Source organism: Ictidomys tridecemlineatus, chromosome 13, assembly GCF_052094955.1.
Source record: "Ictidomys tridecemlineatus isolate mIctTri1 chromosome 13, mIctTri1.hap1, whole genome shotgun sequence".
Taxonomy (NCBI): Eukaryota; Metazoa; Chordata; class Mammalia; order Rodentia; family Sciuridae; genus Ictidomys; species Ictidomys tridecemlineatus.
Genome location: NC_135489.1, coordinates 26,410,778 through 26,432,488, shown reverse-complemented (window position 1 = coordinate 26,432,488; position 21,711 = coordinate 26,410,778). Strand labels below are relative to the sequence as shown.

The window sequence follows — 21,711 nt, the reverse complement described above, 5'->3', positions numbered from 1 at the left end:
AGAAATGCTGAAGTCATGAACATCACCACAGTTCCAGAGGTGACAAATTATTCCCTTGGTACTTTGCAGTTAAAAAATAAACTTCTCACTTAATTTATATTCTATTCCAGTTTATATTTACAAGTGAACTTAGCCACTTTTAGGCTCACTATGAAATCTGTGGGAAGTAAATTTGGTGAGATAGCTCTTCTATTCCTCTATGTTTTTTTTTTTCTCTCTCTCTCTCTCTGATTTTTTTTTTTTTTGACAGTGCTAGGTATGGAACCCAGGGTCTCTCACATGCCAGGCAAATGCTCTACTTCTGAGCTACATACTTTATTTGTTTGTTTTTGAGATAGATTCTCACTAAGTTGCTCAGGGCCTCACTAAGTTGCTGAGGTTGGCTTGGAACTGCCTCAGCCTCCCAAGTTGATGGGATTACAGGCATGCACGACTGGCCCAACCAGATTTAAAAAAAAAAAAAATTGTTATGTGTAAACCAAGTAGAATTCATGCTCTGAACTTGCACAGAGCATGAAGGCCCAGTAACCACCCAGGGAGAATTCAGGAGGAGCTAAGCTTCCTTTCCAATGCATAGAAAGACACCCACTGGCACCCACTGATGGGAGCGTCAAATGGCATGATTCCCCGCCTTGCATTGCCTGCTGGGCTGCTGGAGTGACGGAGCTGCCAGGCAGGCAAGGAAGGCCTCCCGTGCTGCAGGGAGCCAAGGGCTGCCCTTCCCACAACCCTGACCTTGAAGGGGAGCTACCTTTGTTGTCATGCCAGACCCTCAGCTTGCAGAGGTGACCCAAGCTCAGCATGTCAGAGAAGTTGAAGGTGTCTGTGTTGTTCCGCTCAAACTTGTTCCAGTTGGCCGACTGCTTCAGGGCCAGGGTTCCGCTGTCCCCGTTCTCCCCAAAGATGATGATGAACACGTTGGCATCCGTGCCTGCTCCTGGAGAGAGTGCAAGGTGAGGCTCTGGGTACCAGTCTCTGGGACATACCATGCCCTTGCCCTGGCTTTGCTCCTGGTCTCCTCAGAGGATCAAGGCATGTAGATGGACAGAGTTCAGAGGTGGCAGGACCAAGGGGGAGGTCAGAAAGGACTGGTAAGAGTCCTAGAACTCCCCGGTCTCCAGTTCTGTGTTTTGCCTTCTCTTTGTGTCTTGTATAGGCTTCTGGTCTAACTGCAGTCATAGTAACTGTGAATATTTTGGACAGAAATGCATCTATTTCTGGGAAGTGCTCCCAAACTTAAAAGGCACGCCATATAGACTGGATCTGCAGTTAAAAATATAAGCTGCCGCCTGTATGGTGTGGATTCAGAAGAAAGTTCTGCACTCCTTAAATCTACTTTTGACATTTCCACTGGAGCTTCATATCATTTGCTTAAGCTGGATAAAGGTTTTGACCCCAGTCCAAAAGCAAGTGCTTCTGGAAGAGGTGGCTCGGTGAAGCTTTTCTGGAACATTCTAAAGGCATAGAGGGCCTTGAAAACATGTGGCCACTTGGAACTTCAAGCCATAAGGATAAAGTCTTCATTGTGAGGAGCAGAGGGAGAAGGGAGGTACCCCGAACAAATTTGATCAGATTTATCTGCCCATCATTTATGCCACAATTCTACTACGAGAGCTTCACTTCTTTGCCTAAAGGCTTCTCTGTTGAAAATGTAAGCTACCATGGCCACCACATTCATCCTCCATAGTCACTTAGAATCAATGTGAATGAATTTGCCCAATTCCTTGCAACAGCTCCTGGAGAGTGGGCTTGGCACAGGGGAGGGGAGGTAGGAGGTGTTGCCTCCATAGCTAGGTCAGAGTCTGGTCCTTGTCACCTCCATTTTTGACATGCTAGTACTTTTGCTTAGAAGGCTCTGAATGTCCCATCTACCTCAGTGACTTCTGTTCGTGTTTCTGGACCTGACTTTGGCATCACCCTTGGGAAGTCCCCATGACCTCATCCCTGATGCCCAGGTAGGTAAGGTGTCCCCCTCTGAGTTCCCCAGTAGCGTCAGACCTATGAGGTCCCTGAGAATCACACCTCTGTCCTCTGTCCTAAGACCCAAGGCCAAAGCCAGCACACAGGGGATAGCCACCAAGCACATGAATGTGAAAGGGTGCCCCAGGTCCCCGAGATGCAAAGCACCTGGGTGAGGGGCACCAGTCCACAGCAGGCCAATAGCAGGCTGTGGGTCCGGCTTTTCAAAATCATGGGCCATACCCCCACCCCTCACCCCCCACCCACACACAAATGTTCTCCTCTACTTCCCTGAGGGAGCAGGGAAGGGACCCATTCTGTCAGTGGAAGGAACTATTTTGTCTAGGCAGAAAGTGACCGACTGTGGAAGTGACTTGGATTGACTCGCTTTTGGAAGGCCATCTGAAGAAAAGACTGCCCGCCTGGAAACAAGGTCCTGAGCCAAAACTTTCAGGTGAGGACAAGGGCAGCGGGAGTTGGGAGGGGCCCCAGCCCACCCAGGATGTTGCTGGTCTTCACGGTGACAGTGTAGGACGTCCACTCCATCATCTCCTCCTCGTCGATGACAGCGCACATTTCGCACACCAGGGTCTTCTTGCCCTTCCGCTGGGACAGCCAGTCTCCGTAGTAGAACATGGTCAGATCGCCAGTGTTCATGTTCTTCAGGAGGATCTGGGGAGGGACCCCGTGTGGGAAGGCCCTCCCTCACCTCCCAGCCCCCCTGCAACGCAGCCCCTCCACACCCCAGAGACCAAGGTCCCAGAGACGGGAGGAGCTCTGCAGCTCAGACTAGAGGCCCTCTCCAGGACAAGGATCCTGCGCCCTGTGTCTTGCCTGGGGTCTGAGAGGCCATGGGATTTGGAGACGTGGGATTTGGTACCTGTCACATGTGGCTCAGGAAATGCTTGAACAAGTGACAGAAGAACAGACTGACCAAGTCACTGTCAGTCGTAAATCCCTGGGAGCAGGTTGCCAGCTTGTCCCTGGTATGGGCCCCTATTGTTGGCTCAAGGAAAACCTGTTACTGGCTGAACAGGAGAGGAGGAGCCTGAGGGGACATAGGATGATGGCCTTGGGTGGACACGGGACCAGAGGGCTGACACAGGAGATGAGAGGAGGGTCGTGTGATGGGTGAATCGTGTCCCCCACTCCCAGATTCGAATGTTGAAGTCTTAACCTGTAGGTTGTGAACCTCACGTCCCTTGGCATGTGACTATATTTAGAAACAAGTTGTTACAGGTTAAGGCGAGGTCATTAGGGGAGCCCTAACCCTATACATCCCACGTTTCTGTGCCTTACACCTGGGGAACATGACCACAGAGACAGCCACACATGCGGGGACAGGGCCACAGAAGGATGGCATGAAGCTGCCAAGGCCAAGGGACTGCGGGAAGTTGGGAATGAGGCCTGGCGCAGATCCTCCCCAGGGCCTGGGGGAGGGCAGCTGCCAACACCTGGGCCTTGGAATCCCAGGTTCCGTTCTCAGCCCTCGAGTCCGCAGGTCTCTGTTATGGCAGCCCCAGGACACTACAGCATATTGTGACCAGCATGTTGGGGAGCCCAGGGCCCAGGTGACACTGAGGCTGTGTCTGCAGGACTGTCATCTTTGTTGCCAGAGCCATTGTCCTTGCTGTGAGGGGCGCTGAAGGCTTGGGGGCCACTCAAGGCATGGGAAGCCTGGGGACCCTGGCATCACAGCAGTTCCCCACAACATGCATCCTGCTGGGCCCCAGGCTCTTGGAACCTCCTCTCTGCTCCACACCAGGGTGGGTCAGTGGCCTCCTTGGGGAAGCCCGGAGGCCAGGTCCCCATGAGGCAGGGGAAGTTGAGGAAGCCCTGAAAGCGAGGTCCTAGGAGGAGGATCAAGCTGCCTTCTTCCCATGGGGGACACTGAGCCTGTGGGGATGAGTGGCGTGTGTGTGAGCACAGGGAGGGCCTGGCCTGGGGCAGGACCAGGAAACCCAGCTGTAGCTGTGAAGATGTCACTGTGCCAGCCCCGAGGCTGCTCCCAGCCACTGAGAGCCCAGGACCCGGGTGGGCTGCTGGGGTGGGCTGCCACACCCCCTGTGGGACAGGCAGGGTAGACCAAGAGGCAGCCACCAGACTCTGGAGCGCAGGGGCACCAGCTCCCTGGCCATCCTGCCTGAGCGTCCCACTGTGACAGTCTCTCTGTCCTGGTTCCTGCTGCTCCTCTCTTGACCTCCCAACCCACGTCCCAGAGAAAGCCCAAGCCAGGCCTCCCCTCACCCCAGGCGGTGGCCATGTTCTGTTCACAACTCATGCTGTCTGTCTGCTCCAGAAGCTGACCAGACTCTCACTGGACACCTGAAACTATGTCCCCTGATTAATTCACGCCAAAGGGCAAATTGGATTTCATGGCCGGGCTCATGTCATCACCCTCTTCAGTGACATTTGTTAACCAATGTCCACTGATGACCCAAAATAACAGGGAGGAGGGGCAGACAGTGCCTAGAAGGGAGAGTGAGGGTCCTCACCCTTTCCAGGAACCACTCGGGCCGGCTGCCCAGGCCATCGATGCGGATGCGCATCTTGGTGAAGGGAGCGATGTCCAGGATCTCCATGATGAAGGTGTCGTTCTGCTCCCGCTCGAACCTGGGGGTGGGGAGCAGAGGCCTGAAGAGGGGAAGCCGGCCACGGCCAGAGACCACATTTGGGATAAGCTCCCCCTCTTGCTCTCCAGATGTATTTGGTGGGTAGAAATGACCCTGAGCCAAGAGCTGCTAGTTCTGGGTTCTGATCATGTTCTGCTAAGTCACCTGGAACACTTCCAGAATGACCCTAACCCTGCAATCTCACAAAACTTTCATGGGGACCAAATGGATGTGAAAACAACTTTAAAAGCCAAAAGAATTTCAAAACTGAAGAGCTTTAAATGAGATTCTGAGTGACAGGGCCACCGCGAGCGATGGGGCAGATTGGGCACTGCACAACTGTAGAAGGCGTCATTCATATTTTTCTATGTGCAATCTGCACCACTGAACACAGTGGCCCGGGATTGGGTAATGCTACGGGCACCTGTAAAGTGGTGGCAAATAGAAAGTAATGCGGCTTTTGTTGCTATTATTATTTTTGTGCTGAATGACCTCATCATCTCAGAGAGGCTCTGTCTTTATTCCTCACTGCTCCTCCCACACTGCCACATGTACAATGTGACCTTCAATGGTGACTGATTGCTTGGCTGCTGACTGATGCCAGGTGATACTGTTGATAAGCCCTTCGGAGTGATGCAGGTGGCCCTGAAGAGACAGCTCTGAGTGGCAATTGTCATGCTTCCTTGGATACAAGGCATATTTATAAAAAGAGGCCACAGCCAGCGGGGGCTGAGACCGCAAGTGCTGCTGAGGGAGAAGGATGCCTCGTCTTAGAGGCAGCGGGGGAACGGAGCCCGCCCTCTCTTGGTGACTTGGCGGTGTGCGTTTATGGCGATTAGAAGTGAGAAGCTCTCCAAAGTTGGGGTTGGGGCTGGGGATGCTGTGGACCAAACTGAGCTCTGGCCTCTGGGTCCAGCCTGCCCACAGCCTTCTCTGATCACATGGCCTCTTTATTTTGGGGGGGGGGCATACCCAGCATTGAATTCAGGGGCACTCAATCACTGAGCCACACCCCCAGCCCTATTCTGTATTTTATTTCTAGAGATGGGATCTCACTGAGTTGCTTAGTGCCTTGCTGTTGTGGCGGCTGGCTTTGAACTCACGATCCTCCTGCCTCAGCCTCCCCAGCCACTGGGATTCCAGATGTGTGTTACTGCACCCAGCCACATGGCCTCTCTTAGGAAGTGCATCTCCCTGAACACCATCAAGCCATGTGACCTATGCCCTGTGGGTCTTTCTATCCAAGACCCCAGTCAAGATGCAGACACGCATTGCCACTCAAGATGCAGACACGCATCGCAAGGACCCCAGGAGCCTGGTGAAACCTCTGCCGCATGCAAATACAATAAGACAGCACAGGCCACAGGAAAGAGCCCTGGGCTGGCCAACAGCGTAACTGAAAAATCGTGGTCCTGCTCACAAAATAGATCTTCATTCAGAGAAACCCTTGAACTAAAGGGGCCTGGAAGCATTGGCAATATGGCTCTATTGATAATGATGGGATTTGGGATTTCAAGTAACTTTTGGAATTTGGATACTCCCAGAGGTGAGGTCTAGCCCCCGTCCCACCAGTGATTATGCCCTGGACATCTGCTCAGTAAGGGGGAGTGTGGGAGGGAGATAGGTAGCCAGAGAAAAATCCAGGAATTAAGGGTTGGATGGAGGTTACAGTGACTGTAGAGGTGAAGACCAGAGGGGCTGAGCACGCACGGGGCACAGGGACAACAGCCAGACCACGCGTGACAACAGAGCTGACACCCACAGCTTCCACAGTCACCTCTTAGGGAGCCCAAGGCTCTATAGAGATTGGCTCAGGATGGTCAAGACCTGGTTGGTGACTGCCAGTTCCCCGCTTTTGTTCCTGTTCCCAGCTCAAGACCAACCAGAGAGACCCACCGTGCTCTACAATCCAATCACACAAGATACCCCCATTCTTCCTAGTGTACCTCCAGCCTCAAGTAACCCTTCACTAGAAATCTTTTCCCCTCTTCTGACAGCCTGTGAGCCCCTGTCATACCAAGTGATGGTGACTGACCCCCTTGCAGCAACAAACTCTGAAGAAATGGCCTTTGATCTTTGTTTATTCCTACAAGTGCCTGAGTTCAAATCCCAATAATTTCCCTTCTTACTAGCTGTGCAACCGTGGGCAAGTTACTGTATCTCTCTGTGTCTCAGGCACAATGAGTAAACTACAGGGGGTGTTGTGAGTTTGCATAGATCAAAGGGCACTTTCCACAGCACTTGGATTCATCAGTGTTCACTATCATCCTCATGGCTAGTTGCTCCAGGAAGAATTCCAGAAGGAACCGAGAGCAGGGTAATGAGAGGGCAGAAGTGCTAAGAAGAGACAGGTAAATCTCCTTAGCACAGCCCGGGGAGGAGCTGCAGAGGGTGGGCAAAGCTCCTACTCTAATCAGCTGCTCTGCCATGGGAGGAAATTCCTGCCTGGTCCCCAAGAAAGAGCTTCTTTATCCTCATGCCAGTCACCACCATCATCACCAAGATCACCATCCTCAGCACCACCTCCCCAGTGAGGATCCAGAGTTACGCACTCAGTGGTCCCTACCTGTGAGGCCAGAGCCAGGAGCAGGGGGATTCAGAAGAAAGCCACCCTGGATCTCACCAGCTCCAGATGGTGACGGGGCACTGTGGCCGTGGCTGGGTTTTAAAGCTGCTAGGCTTGGACCCTGAGTCTGTCTCCTCGGGTTTTAAGGTGCCAGGGGCCAGGATGTTTGAAGGACAATGGCTGAGCATGGAAAACCAACTCAAACCCCTGCTGTCTAAAGGGTGGTCCAATGCCAGGCACTGACCAAGTGCTCCAGGAAGCCCATGATACTGTCCTTCCTAGTCCCCATTTTAAGGGAACCTCATACTCAAGACTAAAGCCCATCTGGGCACACTTCCCAGTGCCACGGCATCCCGGAGCATTATGACTTCCCCTCTCTGTGACTCAGTTGTCTCACCTGTAAAATGGGTGTGATGGTCAGTGTCCTCAGAGGGCCATGGAAAAGACTGGGAGTTGCCATGCCTGGCTCAGAACCATGCCTGGCACCTGCCAGCCCTTGTGTACAGCAGTAGCTCTTCTGTGCACCTGGGGCGGGAGGTGCCATGGATGCAGGGCTGGGCCCTCCAGAACATGACCCCTCCCCAGGCCCGAGCCAGTGCTCATTCTTTTCTTTTTTTAATGTTTTGGAAATGGATTGATATTTGTTTTGCAATTGTTTTAGGTAGAAAATTGCAAAAAAAAAAAAAAAAAAAAGAAGAAGAAGAAGAAGAAAAGAATTTTGTGTACCCTTCCCCCAACTTTCCCTAAAGTCTGCATCTTATGGTCCCTTAAGCAAAGAAATTAGCAAGGACACAGCACTAGCAAATATAGATCTTGCGTTGGGTTTTTTTGAATGACCAAATGGAAAAAAAAGAAGAAGAAGGAAGGAGGGAGAACTTGTCTGGGCGAGGTGGTCCAGGAAGGCTCCCGGGAAAGGTGGGCTTGAGCTGGCTCTCGAAAGAGAGAAAGTATTGAGACAGGGTGACAAAAGTGTGGCTGGAAGGTTCCACGGTGTGCTCACACTGAGCCAGCTGGGGCAGAGGATGGAGGGCTGGATGGGAGGAGGGGAGAGGGGCACTGGCCCTCTTGGGGTACCTGGCCTTCTTTTTGTCCAGCTGCACCTCCTCTGTGCTCCCGTTGATGCCATAGAGGGTCATGAAGATGTTGGAGTCGGTGCCCCCACCGACCACGTCGCCTGTCCACACTGTCATTTCGTAAAGCACCTGCCATGGGAGGGACAGGGTCTTAAGCCTCAGGCGCCTCGTCAACCCACTCAACTTGCCTCAGTCTCCCTGGGAAAGAAGACGCACTCGCCTAGCTCCAAGAAGAGCCCCCCCCCACCAAGCAACGGGGAGAGCCTGGGGATCAAGAGCCAGGTCTTGCCCCTTGCAGGCCCCACGGGGCCCAGCCCTGGAGAGCTCAGCCTGGCAGAGGGCTGTTGGTGTGGCCTAAAGCCAAGGTGCATCCAGTCTCTGTCAGTCCAACCACAGTGGGAGGGCAGTGGCCTTTGAAATCATCCAGAGCTCATTTGAATCCCAGATCTGCCACTTGTCAGCTGTTGACCCTGGGCAGATCCCGCCACCTGCCAGCCCGTTTCCCTGTGGTGAGGCACAGACTAGAGTGGGCTATGGACAGTTCATATCTGTGCCCGGCCCTGGGCATGACAGTGACAGATGAGCCTTGGGGTTCCAGGTGTCCCCACTTCCCACCACAACCAGCTTACACTGAGGTCTGTGAGCAAGGGGTACCCTTGGGAGTGACTTCTGAAGGATCTCGGCCTCAAACCATCAGTGAACAGGACAATTGCCTATTCACAGAACTTTTGCTTTAGATCCAGATTTTGCTCTTTTGCCTCAGGTTTGCTCTAAAAAGGATGAAATCCCTCCAGCTGTCCCCATGCAGGGGTGGGGAGAGCCCAGCCCTCTCCCAGGCCCTGCCCTGGCTCTTCCCATGAGAGGCAGCCTGGTGGCAAGAGGCAACACCCACTCAGATGTTCTGGGGTGTCCCTGGGGCTGGGCTTGTCCTCCATTCTCCCTCGAGAGGAGAATCCCGACTGACAGCAGGGTTAGATGCTCAGCAGAGGAGGCGGAAAGCCAGGCTGATGGCTCCTTTGAAAAGCCCTGGCCCTCTTCTTCCCCCGTGGCTGCCTCCTCCTGCCTTCACCTGGATGGCAATGCCCCGTGCCGCTGCACCTGCTGGAGGCTTTTCTAGCAGCATCTAGAATCTTCCCCAGGACCCTGCAGGTATAGCTCTATCACGTGCAGGCCCCACCCACAGAGCTCAGGGCCACTCTCAGGGGGAATGCCAGACAGCTCTCCTGCTTTACCCAGAGCCCCCTGTGCTGCCCACCAAGGGCACTCAGGGTGGGCAGGAGGGGCTACTGTGGACACATATGGGAGCCTGGTGCTTTCTTGCTCTTATCCAGACAGGCATAAAAAAATAGAATGATCAAAACAAGCGCGTTGGTGGCCCCATGGAGACTGGCCTCTGAGGGCTGGCCCTCTTGCCCCTGTGTTCTCTGCATCCACCTTCCTCTGCTTTACACAGATGTGTCCCTTTTTTATGTAACTGGTGTGTTTCCAAAAAGAGACAGAAGCAGGGCTCCTGTAAATCCGGTCTGGTATCAAGTGTCCTGGGGAGAAGGCCAGTCCAAAGAGCCCTGTGGTTCTTTGTACAGTGACAGAGCTGTGTTCTTTTGTTCTGTGAATAGCAGGGGTATGCAGCTGGATTTTCCTGGACTAGAGAGCTGGGAGGAGGCGTGGCTGCCCTGTGTGGGTGGGGCCCGCACAGGCGCACCCGGCTGCCTGGCAAGCGGGTCAGTGCGGTGGGCCCTGGCTGAGTCGCGGCTCACCGACATCGTCCAGTCGGCCACAGAAGGTGTCTGGGAAGCAGGGGGATGGCTGTACCGTGGAATGTTCTGCTCCCTACTCTTCTGCAGAGGAGGCACAGGCACCCCTGCTCCTGCCTGTCAAGGATTTTAGAATCCAGGACTCAGACCCTTCTGCCATTTCCATGCCCAAGATTAGCAGGGCCTCTCGGCTCAGTCCTTACCTTTGGGGGATGGCCAAGCTGGCCATGAGTTTAGATTAAGCAACAGAGATAAGGGCTGGGGTTTCTGTTGATCCCATAGCTTATGAGACAGAGAGAGACCACAGGGTCAGGCCATCAACTGTCTGTGGGTCCTTGGGTTCCAGCCACCTATCCTGTGTCCTGCCTGGTCCTGGCCTGAGTTCATACAACTTGCCAAAATTCATTTGGCCAGTTAGAACAAGGACAGGGGTACGTAGCTTCTGCCTTCTTCCAGCCAGGGAGAGTCTCATTCCCTGTGCTGTGAGACCAGAGTATCTCAAGTGCCATCTTTCTCTGTGCCCGGGCTGGTGGTGCTGGTATAGCACCTAGGAGAACAGCAACCCTGCATGTCTATGCTGAGCTGTTACCTTCGAGAGCTCTTCCACAGACTGTTCATGACCTTGTTCATAACCTATCATGAAACCAAGGCAACAGTGAGGCTAAGTGATTTGCCCAAGGTCATACAGCATCGGACCAAAGAGAGCCCTCTCCTTGTTTCTAGCACAGTGAGTCTAACCAGTATGCCAGGCTAGAGTGCCCTAGTGATGAGTCTCCTACCTCCTCACTTGGTCTCCCCTGCTGATCCCTATCTACAAGGCACATCCACAGTGTCCCCACACCTTCACCCCGATGTTCACCACCATGGCATCCAGCAGGTCAAAAACACGAGAGGTGACCCCGTCACCCCGGTCCTTGGCAAGCCAGCAGTTGCAGGACAGTGTGTACTTGATGCCCTGGGTGGGCACTGCCAAGCACAGCTCTTCCACCAGCCAGCAGCTCTCGGGGGAGGCTCCATCATGGCCCAGCTGGGAAGAGACAGACCAGCCTGTGAGGATCTGGGTACAACTGGGAAGAGAGTCCTTTCTGTTCAACGGCCCCCTCCCTGTCCTGTGGCCCCACTCTCAACGTCTCCTTCCAGTGTGCTGGGCACCCACTGGCCCAAGGCCCTCCCACAAATGAGATTTTACAGATCTCATTAAGGTCTCTAAGCAGATGACTTTGAGTTAATCAAAGAAAGACTCTGGCTCATCAGGGGAGCCCTTGAAAAGAGGATCTGAATGTTGGGGATAGAAGAAGTCAGAGGTGTCTGAAGCAGAAGGGATGGTTTCCTATTGGTCTTGAACAAGGACACCACCATGTTTTGGAGACAGCCACATGGTGGGGAATGGCAGGCAAACACTGGGAACTGAAGCCTTCCATCCTCACAACCCCAAGAAAATGGATTTGGTCACTAGGACCCCAAGCCTTAGACAAGATCACAGCTCTGGCTGCAACTTGCTGTCATCCCAGTGAGGCCTTCAGAAGTGGACCTGCTAATGCACATCTGGAATGTGTCTGGGAAGCGGGAGGGTGGCCACCAGAGACCATCCACTGATGAACTTCGTGAGAATTTGTTACATGGTGATTAAAAAAGAATTAATACACAGGGCATCTCCACTGGACGGGTAGAGAATGGGAACCAGAGAGGCAGGAGACTCACCCAAGGTCACCCAGCTCTTTGATGGAGGAGGCTGGGAGGTCTCCCTCTGCTTCCTGGTCTGAGGGGCTCCAGGTCATTGCTCTGCCTGACCCCCAACCCCCCACCCACCCTAGGTCCTAGTCATCTCCTTCCTTCTCTGCAGTGGTCACCATCACAGGGCCCCAAAGGCCAGCACCTCTATTTTCTTGATGGTGCCCACGTCCAAGCCCCCGACGTAGAACTCCTCTACCGAGCCGCAGGCAAAGCCCCTCTTCCCCTGGGGGTAATCCAGCCAGATGCGGTTGCTGCGTTCGTCCTCCTCTCCGATGAGTAAGATGAAGGCTCGGCTATCGGTGGCCGCGTCCCTGTGCTTCCCGGTGGTCACTGACACGTAGTAGGGAATGACTGCAAGAGATGGTGGCAGCCCAGCCTCACCATGGGCTGGCGTGCAGGGTGCGCTACACAGGCCCGGAGATGCCATGGCCGCTGGAGACCACTGCCCTTGGCTCCTTCAGAGCCCAGAACAAGAAAACTTCCCAGTGGAGGAGTTCCCACTGATGTCTACACTCCAGGGAACGAGGGAGTTGGTAACTCCAAGAGTGAGCACAAAGAGAGTGTCCTTGTCACTGGTTTGGAGTGTCAAGCTTAGGAGAACCCTTTTGGCCAATTGTCTTGAACCCAGCACTACCAGGTAGGAAGGTCAGAACAATGGCCTCTGTCCACGTGCAGGAGTTACAGGGCAAAAGGGCTTCCACGGTCAGCAAAAACTGAGGTCAGCAAAAGTGAGTTCTCATAGAGAGAAATTTCGGGAAGAGTAACAAAAATGTATTATACATCCATATATCATGTAGTAAAGTTCTAGAAGATATCTATTTCCAAGCCAAACTAGACTAATCAGCCTACCAATTTGCTCGGTGGGCATGGCATACATTTCTAGTTCCCCTCTCGTATTACTCCCCTTGAAGCTCTTGAGGAGTTACAGGCCAGCAGGTGTTGTAGGGAAAACCTTCTTTAAAAGTTCTGAGTCTTTTTGGAATGTGGGTGGGATGGCTGTGGTTCCAAGAGCCATCTTAGAGTCATGGGCAAGCTTTAGGATGCAAGCAATTTATAAGGTTGCCAGGGTGACCAGGTTGAGGGAACCTGTTGCCTGATGTCACTGGAGCTGCTGGATTAGTTCCAGATGGCCTACTTCTGAACTTTCATAAAAGAAAAAAATAATCTGCATTCCTTTAAGCCACTATCTCCAGGGCACTGTCATTTGCAGTTACTGATTGATAGCAAATTGGAAATCCTTCTCTCCTGGACCATCTTCCTCAAAAGGTTGGGGACACTGCCCTGGCACAGTGGGTTTAGGATATACAATCTGTGTCTCTGAAAAGTTTCCAGATTAGCCCTTTGTGGGATAACTTGAGATGTTTTCTGTACCTGTGTTTCCCTGTTTTATCTCCACAAGGAGAGCTCTCAGTCCTTTCCACAGGGATCGTAGTGCTTAGCTAAGGAGGAGCATTTGGGAGGGCGGGGGTCCTGTCATTTATTCACAGGGTGAGAGGCACTGTGTAAATAGATAGCTCTCTTTGCCCAACCCCAGACCCACAGATCCACCACATGGTCTCCTGGAGGGGACACTATCACACTTTTACACTTAAGGGACTGAAAGGAAAGCAGTGTATTTAAATGTTCAATAGACAAATCTAGAACCACCTTATCTCAAAAGTCTGGTTGGCAAGGTGAACTTGTCAGGGAATTATGATGCTGTTTTACGGAAGAAGAAAAATCTTTAAGCTGAGAGAACCAGAACCAGAAATGGAGCTTATGTCCCCAACCAACCAGCTTGGGACTTCTTTCCCTGCTCCTACCACACCTGACATAGTATTTTGTGTGGCTGAGTACACTGTCAACCAGCAAGGGATTCCCAATGCAGCTTCGGGCTTCTGTCTGGTTTCCCCAGGCCCTCTGGACTGAATCTGTGTTCTGAGAGTCTCATCTTACCTGGGCCCTCCTGAACATAGTCAGCCATGGGCCCCGTGACAGTGGCGATGTCCACGTCCGCCATCTTGGAGCTCAGGGCAATCTCCCAGAAGTCAGCTGGACTGCTGCAGTTGCTACTGCGGTCCCCAGTGTACTCCTGTCCAGAAAAGCATCACCCAGGCCTGTTACAGCTCAACATCTTCTTCTTCAAGAACCCTCCCCAGGTATAAAGATGGTGATAGGCCATGGCTGAGCCAAGGCCCTGACCATCCCTCATTGTACCTTTTCGTAAAAGAGCCTCTCCAGCCGTCCATCCTCCTTCTTCAGGGAGAGCCAGCGCCCGCACAGGAACAGGAACTCATCCTCATTGGTGTCGTTCCAGATCTCCACCTTCTCCACATACCAGTCTGCACACCATTTGGTGTTATCATGGCGCAGCTTTATCTTGTAGATGACGCCCAGGTCAGCAGCCTCAATGATGAAAGTGTCGGCCTGGGGAGTCCATGGGGGGACTTGGTGGGGAGCACCCCACTTCATCCCACTCCAACCCCATCCTTTCAGGGCCTTCCACCCTCCTTCATTATTGGGCTGAACAGATCCTATCTGGGGAACCTCCAGGTCCAAATCCCTGAGTGATTGATCTCCAAGTTCAAGGCCTCACTTCCATAATGGCCCCATTCCAGTCCACTCATGTATGCAATTCCTTGGAGAAAACTGCCTCTGCCCAAATTTCTCTTGGGATAAACTCGTGGGTATTTGAAAGACGGACTCTGATGTGAGAGGGTGGCGTCTAATGGCCATGACAGTGACAGATGAGTTAAACCTGTTAACTTGATACACTAGAAACTGAGTTCATTGGAGTAGAAATGGGCATACCCTGCGGCCCAGCACTTCCCCTTCATTGCATCTGATTTAGAGGAAGACTTTCATATGTGCCTAAGAATGCTTTTGCAGGACAAGTCTACAGTGGGAAACCGGAAGCCAGCTGAGGCTCCATTCTTGGGGAACAGTTAAACAACTCTGGCATAGCCTTGCCTGGGGAATGGATGTGTGTAGTGGTGACAGAGAAGAGCCAACTCCTTCTACGTTTGAATATCCTGACACAGAAAGATTGCCAAGGCATCCCACTGAATGCCAAAGGCAAGTGCAGGAGTATTTATATAGCATGATGCCTTTTATGTAAAAAAGTGAAACCACAGAATGGCATTGTCCGTTTTCTATGGAAGCATGTCCATGTACTCAGAGAAAGCATTGGGAAAGGTGTGGAGGCAGGAGAAAGCATGGAACTTTCTGGAAACTGAGCCCAGTGGTTTGTCAGGGACATTCCAGGCAGGTCACCCAGGGTAGGTCAGGAAGGTCTGCAAGTCATGTGAAGGATTCGGGTGAGATCTGGGATCTATGGGGACCCCTGAAGGACTAAAATGTGTGAGTGACTCTAACAGCTTTGGACAGGGTAATTGAGGGAAGCAGAAGAAGATGGATTGGCTGGTGGGGCCTGGAGCAGAGACACCAGGCCCGTTCAGTAAGAGAGGTGAGAAGGGGAAGGGCTGAGTCGCCACGGAGCAGACTCAACTGACCCGAGGATATTTAGAGGGGAGAATCTCCCAGAACTGGCGATTGATTCGATGTAGGTGGGAAGGGGGTGCTGATAGAAAAAGGGTTTTAAGGGGTGACTCCTAGTTCCCGTGCAAGTGACTAGAGAAATGGAAGCTTTCAGATGCCCGCAGTGAACTTCAGTTCCTATAAATAGTAACCGATCCAGAGGAAGCTCCAGCTCTCCTGATGGAGCATCAGAACCAGCAGATGGGAGGAGAAAGGGATGAGGCACTTCACAGGTTTTAATTCGGTTGACGGTCACAGTGACTCAATGTCAACTCTATTTTATGTGGAGGAAGCTGAGGCATGGAGTTGCTAAGTAACTTGCTCAAGATCACACAGCTAATAAGTATTAGAACCAGGATCTGAATTCAGGTGATCAGATCCCGGCGTCTGGCACTGCTTCATCCCTGACCCCAGGGACATCACTCATCCTTGACCCCATGAAATGTGATGGGCAAACGGTTGACCTCTTTGGCATTCTATTTTTTTCCCCAAAAAATGGACTGGGGAGGATAGTCTTCCTCCTAGCCACTGTACATGAGCAGTGAACAAGTACATCTCTAGTGGTGTGTGTGTGTGTGTGTGTGTGTGTGTGTGAGAGAGAGAGAGAGAGAGAGAGAGAGAGAGAGAGAGAGAGAGAGAGAGAGAGAGAGAGACTGACTTTAAATGATCTTCTGTGATGCAGAATGTGTTCACCTCACTCTGTCTCTCAGGGCAAGGTCCACTTAACACTCACATTACATTCCACTTTAGAAGCAGTAAACTGAAGTAAAGGGAAATGGCTTACTTCTAGATTAAGGAGCCAGCTTGGAGCTCCTCCCATGAGACCCTACTCCTGGGGTCACCAGCCACTGCAGACCCACTTAGGTGACAACCACTTTTCTTGCCCCAGGTCTGATTTCCTCCATTCAGTAGCAAGTGGTTAACACTAAGTGTCACACCTGGCTGAATGTCAGGCTTAAGGACACCCTTGATAAAGACCCACAGGTTGGAGTGTGAAATCCCTCCACCCAACCAACGAGCAAGACTACAGCTTGGATCAGAAGCCAATTCCCCAGATATGATCTCCTGGCCTCTGGGGGTTTGGGAAAGTTTTAGATGAATACAGAGGAGAAGAGGCTGTGGGTCCAGTGAAGGGGCCCAGGCAGGCAGGGCGCAGGGAGAGAGCTGAGCTGGTGGCAACGGGAAGTCTGGCAATGCCCACCCTTTAAGGTCCCTCTGGACAGACTTCTTCCTTCTTGTAAAATCACAGTATGTTCAAGCTGGAAGGACTGTTGATACTGCTGGTCATGTGGTTTTTTAAAGCCTTTTAATAGTCACAGAACCCTTTTCTTGACAGAGGACTTGCTTGGTGCCTCAATAAACAGGCCAGGTCAAAGAGGTTCTATCTGGGTGGGGGGGGGCCTGTCTGCTTCCCCCATTTTATCCATGGTTTCCCAGCACCATGTGCTGCCCAGGGCTCTGCATGATGGAGTTGAGTCAATTCAAATTTGACCCCTTACTTTAAACTGAGGTCAGAGGAGGTGAATCACATATGGAGTTGAAGGCAGACCGGGGCTCCAGACCCCCAGGCCAAGCCTCCGTCCACACAGACTGCACCACCCTCCAGCCCTCACCTCCACGGGCATGAGACACCCATGGTGAAGCCGAGACCCTCCCATGAAGCCAACAACCTAGACTTCCAGCCCCACCTTCTGCCCCACCTGACATCATCTGTGGGACCCTGGGAAGGTACACCTGCTAGGAAGGGGGATGGGCTGCCCTGTGGGGGGAAGGGCAAGGGCAAAAGCCCCCATGGGGGTTCCCAATATCCCACAGAATTCCCGAACACCCCTGGGGACCAAGGAGAGCCAGTACCCAGATAAATGTCCCAGGGTAAGAGAAGGGAAGTGGGGTGAACTCAGCACGCCCCGCATACCGTTCCTTTCTCAAACTTGTTGGTGCGGTTCTCGGACTTGCCCAGGTACCGCTCCCCCGTGTCCCCCAGGTCTCCGTAGATGGTGATGTAGACCTTGGCATCCGTCCCCGCCCCGGGAACGTTCCCGGTGAAGATCTGCACCGAGTACAGCACGACTGGGCAAGGAGTCGGACAGATGGACAAGACAAAGGGAGAAGGATGACATGGCTTCAGGTCTGGGAGCTGGACTTGCAGGCGGATTGAGGTGTGGTGCAGGCCTCAAGGAGTCAGGCCCTCCTCTTGCTCAGTTATGCATGTTCGGCTGCCACCCCTGCTGATCTGCACCCAGGGGCTCTCAGAGAACCAGAGCATGGGGACTTCTCCAAGTGCACCTCAAACCAGCCACCTACACAGTGTCCGGGGGAAAGACCCCGGATGCCACCTGAAGTGTGTCTACATTGTGGTCACTGGGACACACCGACAATCACATGACATTCCATCCGACTGGTGTCAACGCCAGATCCTTCTAACTGGAGGAAAATTACAATATGTTTTTAAAAATCATTGCCGGTCAGTGTCCATTTTCTTATTTTCATGTATTCTTCACCCCACTGTGTCCCCTTGACTTCCCTCAGGGCTTCAGACAAACTCTTCTCCCCCAAGTCCCAGGGACTGCTGCCCATCCTTTGTCCCCCAGGGACCCTAGGAAGTGCCTGATACCTATTAGGGCAACGAGTACAGAAAGTTTAAGGAAAATGGAAGCTTATGGCCTCTTGTTTTGCCTTCTGCTGTGGCCTCCTAGAAGAAGAATTAAATTAAACAGCCCTTTCCCAATCTCTAACCCAGCGGGAAGAGGCAAGCCTCCCAAACCTGTATCTATCTATTTATTTATTTTAGTTGTAGAGGGACACCATACCACCTTTATTTTATTATTTATTTTTATGTGGTGCTGGGGCTCAAACCCAGTGCCTCACACCTGATACGCAAGCACTCTACCACTGAGCCACAACCCAGCCCCCACAAAACTCCTTTACGAATGTAGGAATGCTTCTCCCCTGTCCATACTCCTCTGTCCATGGAGATCTTTAGTTTCAGGTCAAGGATGAAGCAGTTTCGCTGGATTCTCCCCAAGGGAGATGAAGGCTAGAGGCTAATTTCCCTTTTCCTTGAAAGTAGGGACCCCCCATGTGCACATAGAGACCCAGTAGGGAGATGGCTGCCAGATTCCTATAGGGACTTGGAGAAGGCCTCAAGGCAGAAGAAAGCCTTTCTTGACAAGCCAGGGTTCATGCAGTGGTGTTTATGACCCAGAGAAATGACACCTGAGTGTTGGCAGAGAGCCAACAGCAACAGTGGCACAGTGTGTGGTACAGGACACAGAGAGGAGTGGCACCTACCCTAGATTAAGGGCTAAGGATCTCCTGTGAGCCTCAGGATTCCTACAAGACCCTTGGAAAGGAGTCCCCCTCCTTGCAGGACCTGATCAGGGCTTTCTCTCCAGCCCTTGGAATCGGGCTCACAACCACCTCGAATCCAATGTGGGTAAGTGAGAGGCTACGGTTGCTCATGGCCGTGGGCACTGGCACAGGCACACCCGCGACATGGTTCCTGGTGTTCCCTTGGGTTCTGCAGCACACACTCTTTTTCTTCCTCTCTGGTGTGCCTTCTGGAGTAGCATCATAGGTCCTCATCGCCTTTGCACCCCATGGACCCCAAGTTCTCCCAGTTCCACCCACCTCTCTCAGCTCATCTTGCACAGCCTGGCAGTGTCTTCCTTGAGCTCCTGAGTCTGTATCTCCAGTTGCTTCCCATGCTTCAAACCCTTGCTCTGTTACCTAGTGGTCATCTCCACCTCGACTAGAACCCAGCATCAAACTCACACGTCCAAATGAGCTCTGTCCCTGCTGCACCCCATCTCCATTCCAGACCTTCCACCCACCATCTCTCTCTCCACAGCACTCCCAGCGCCCTGCTTTCCAAAGCCTGTTGGTGCATTGTGAGACCTAATGGTTACAGGTGTGTCTCCCAATGTGAGGGCAACTGGGGACATATCACGTTTGCCCTTACCCCACCACACTCAGTGCACGGTCCAGCCAGCATTCCTGCTGCATTAGTAAATGAAACCTCTTGTTGCTTCAAAGAGCCAATATCATCCAAGTCTACCAAGGTAATACTGACATGAAGTGACATTAGGAGTCTTGTCACTGTTGAGACACAACAGTCGCCTGTCCTCCCCTCTCACTTCCTCTCCTCCACTTCCTGGCTGCCTTCAGGCCTGCCTGTTCCACACATGGAATCATCGTGGTGGGTGGGTGGGCCTGTGAGGACACGTTTCTAGAAGCCTTCTTCCCAGATTGCTGATGTGTCCCCAGGGGCTGTGACTAAATGGCCTTCCTACTCCCCCTACTCCACCCCCACTGCTTTTTCCAGTCCTTAGGGAATTAGGAAAACAGATCCAGCTTCTGGGTGCTGAGCAATGCTGTGTGCAGGATCCAGCTATTTCTGGATCCTCCTCCCTCTCCATCCCACCCAGGCCACAGCTCATCAGTGGAAAGATGTTTCCTTAGAAACATCACCAAGTGCCGAGTGGGTTTTGTGGCAAGTGATTCATACAGAACAGCCCAAGTGTGCTGCTGGGACAGCAGTCCAGGGCATCTTCTGGGGTCCAAGAAGAAAAGAAAACTATTGCCCTGATTCAATAGCAAAGAAAATTTAGGGAAAGAAATATGGGCAGGGAGAGTCACGGTACTGGGGCAACACTGGTTTTTATTTCTAAGTGGAGTGGCAGTTGAGATTGAAGGAATGAAGGAGCTATAACTGTTTTTCTTCCTGTAATAGAAAAGGAAAAATATATTTGACTTTTGATTGTCTCACCAGCTTGGTGGGCAGAAAGATCTGTTCCCCTGTCTTTAGATGGGAATCTTGGATTTTATTGGAGTCTTGGGTTTTACTCCAGTTTTTCTAAGAAGGCAACACCACAATGTTGAGCTGGATTTCTAAGGTTTTAGAGCTTCTGGGGTCCATGTAGACCACCATGCTGGAGAGGCCCAGAGGATTTTTTTGTATGTTATCAGTGGCATAAAGTCTGGCTCTTGTAAGTGAAGTTGATTTTTGAAATAGCTAAAGCTAATTCTCGAATGACTGGTGAATAACGTGGGGATTGACATGGACCACGCCTTCACTGGTCAAAACAGAGGTGTGACTCTGCCCCTGAGGTACAGGAAGAATATATGTGCATGTGCACGCACACATGATGTAGAAAAAGAGGAGAAAGCTGAAGAGTAAGCCTTGAGGAATACCACCTCAGCGGACTAGAGAGGTAGGAAGAGAATCAGAATGTGACTGTGTCACTCAAAGCAAAGGAGGAAGCCCAAGAATTGAGTGGTCAGGATGGTGCAGATCCTGCAGAGAAAATGACATTCATGAAGAATAGAGAAAGGGCTGGGCATGGTGGCTCATGCCTGTAATCCCAGCAGCTCCAGAGGATCATGAGTTCAAAGTCAGCCTCTGCAACTTAGGAAGTCCCTAAGCAACTCAGCTAGACCCTTTCTCTAAAGAAAATATTTTAAAAGGGCTGGGGATTCTGGAAAGAAAAGAGAGAAAGGGGCTGACTCATACAAAAAACAAATATGGGACATTGGACACTCTGTCCCTGCATCCAACCCTCCAACCATGGAGAGCTAATATACAAGAGTTTCAGTTACAAATCAGCTAGGGCTTTTCTGCCTGCCTGCCTTTCTTCCCTCCATTTTTTTTCTTTTCTTTTTGGTGGTGCTGGGAATCCAACTCAAGACCTTGCATACGAGGCAGGTGCTCTACATTGAACTACATCCCAAGTTTCAAGATGCTTCTTAATTCATACTTAATTGGAGCAGCTGGATCCAGCATGAGCAGAGAGGACCAATCCACCCAGATTGGTAGGCAAATATATGGAGGAGAGAGAAAGCGAGGACCAGGATAATTTAGGCACAGGAAAACGCCTATTTGGATTTATTATCATAATATTGGACCAGGAAGGGATTTGAATACACACTTTGGAGTGAAACAGGAAAAACTTTGAAGTCTACTGCTGCAATTTATTAGCTGCTGGGCAGCTTGTGTGACTTCTGTGAGCCTCAGTTACCCTCTTTACAGCATGGAGATAAAATAGACCCTCCGTCTGCAGGAGAAGGCTCAGTCTGGAAAGGGCAGGTGCTCTGCAAGGGAGGGCCAGGCCATGGCGCTGCCTCTGGTGATGGGGGTGACCCCTACACTTACTGTCCAGGGGCTCTTCCACTTCCTTGTAGACCTGCCTCAAGGACCCGTCTTTCATGTATTTCTCAGTGAAGATGTCGTAGGGGACCAGTTCTCGAATGGTCTTCTTGTCATCCTCGGAGGTGGCAAGCCATCGATCACATGGGAAAGTCAAGGTCTCTGTACCCTGGAGTGAGGAGGAGGGAGAAATTAGCCCCTGGTGTGGGAACTACCAATTCCAGAGACTCATGTTAATGTTAATTAGACCAAGGACAAGTGACATGGAGCCTCAAAAGTGCAAAAACCACAAGGCATCTTCTTGCCCCGTTCCGCAGATCTTGTCCCACTTGAAGACTTTCACAACCACGTC

General features: G+C 51.9%; 1 protein-coding gene across 1 annotated transcript in view; it reads right to left on the bottom strand.

The window, feature by feature from the left end:
* Window positions 1-21,711, bottom strand: part of Loxhd1 (lipoxygenase homology PLAT domains 1) — a 142,525-nt gene that overhangs the window by 20,796 nt on the left and 100,018 nt on the right. Inside the window, exons 28-37 of the mRNA XM_078030089.1 lie at window positions 21,366-21,528; window positions 17,130-17,284; window positions 13,895-14,104; window positions 13,634-13,769; window positions 11,841-12,049; window positions 10,806-10,991; window positions 8,212-8,339; window positions 4,455-4,572; window positions 2,457-2,631; window positions 752-937 (exon numbers count right to left, since the gene is read on the bottom strand). Of these exons, the coding sequence (XP_077886215.1) occupies window positions 752-937; window positions 2,457-2,631; window positions 4,455-4,572; window positions 8,212-8,339; window positions 10,806-10,991; window positions 11,841-12,049; window positions 13,634-13,769; window positions 13,895-14,104; window positions 17,130-17,284; window positions 21,366-21,528 (1,666 nt within the window). The remainder of the gene's footprint in view (window positions 1-751; window positions 938-2,456; window positions 2,632-4,454; window positions 4,573-8,211; window positions 8,340-10,805; window positions 10,992-11,840; window positions 12,050-13,633; window positions 13,770-13,894; window positions 14,105-17,129; window positions 17,285-21,365; window positions 21,529-21,711) is intronic.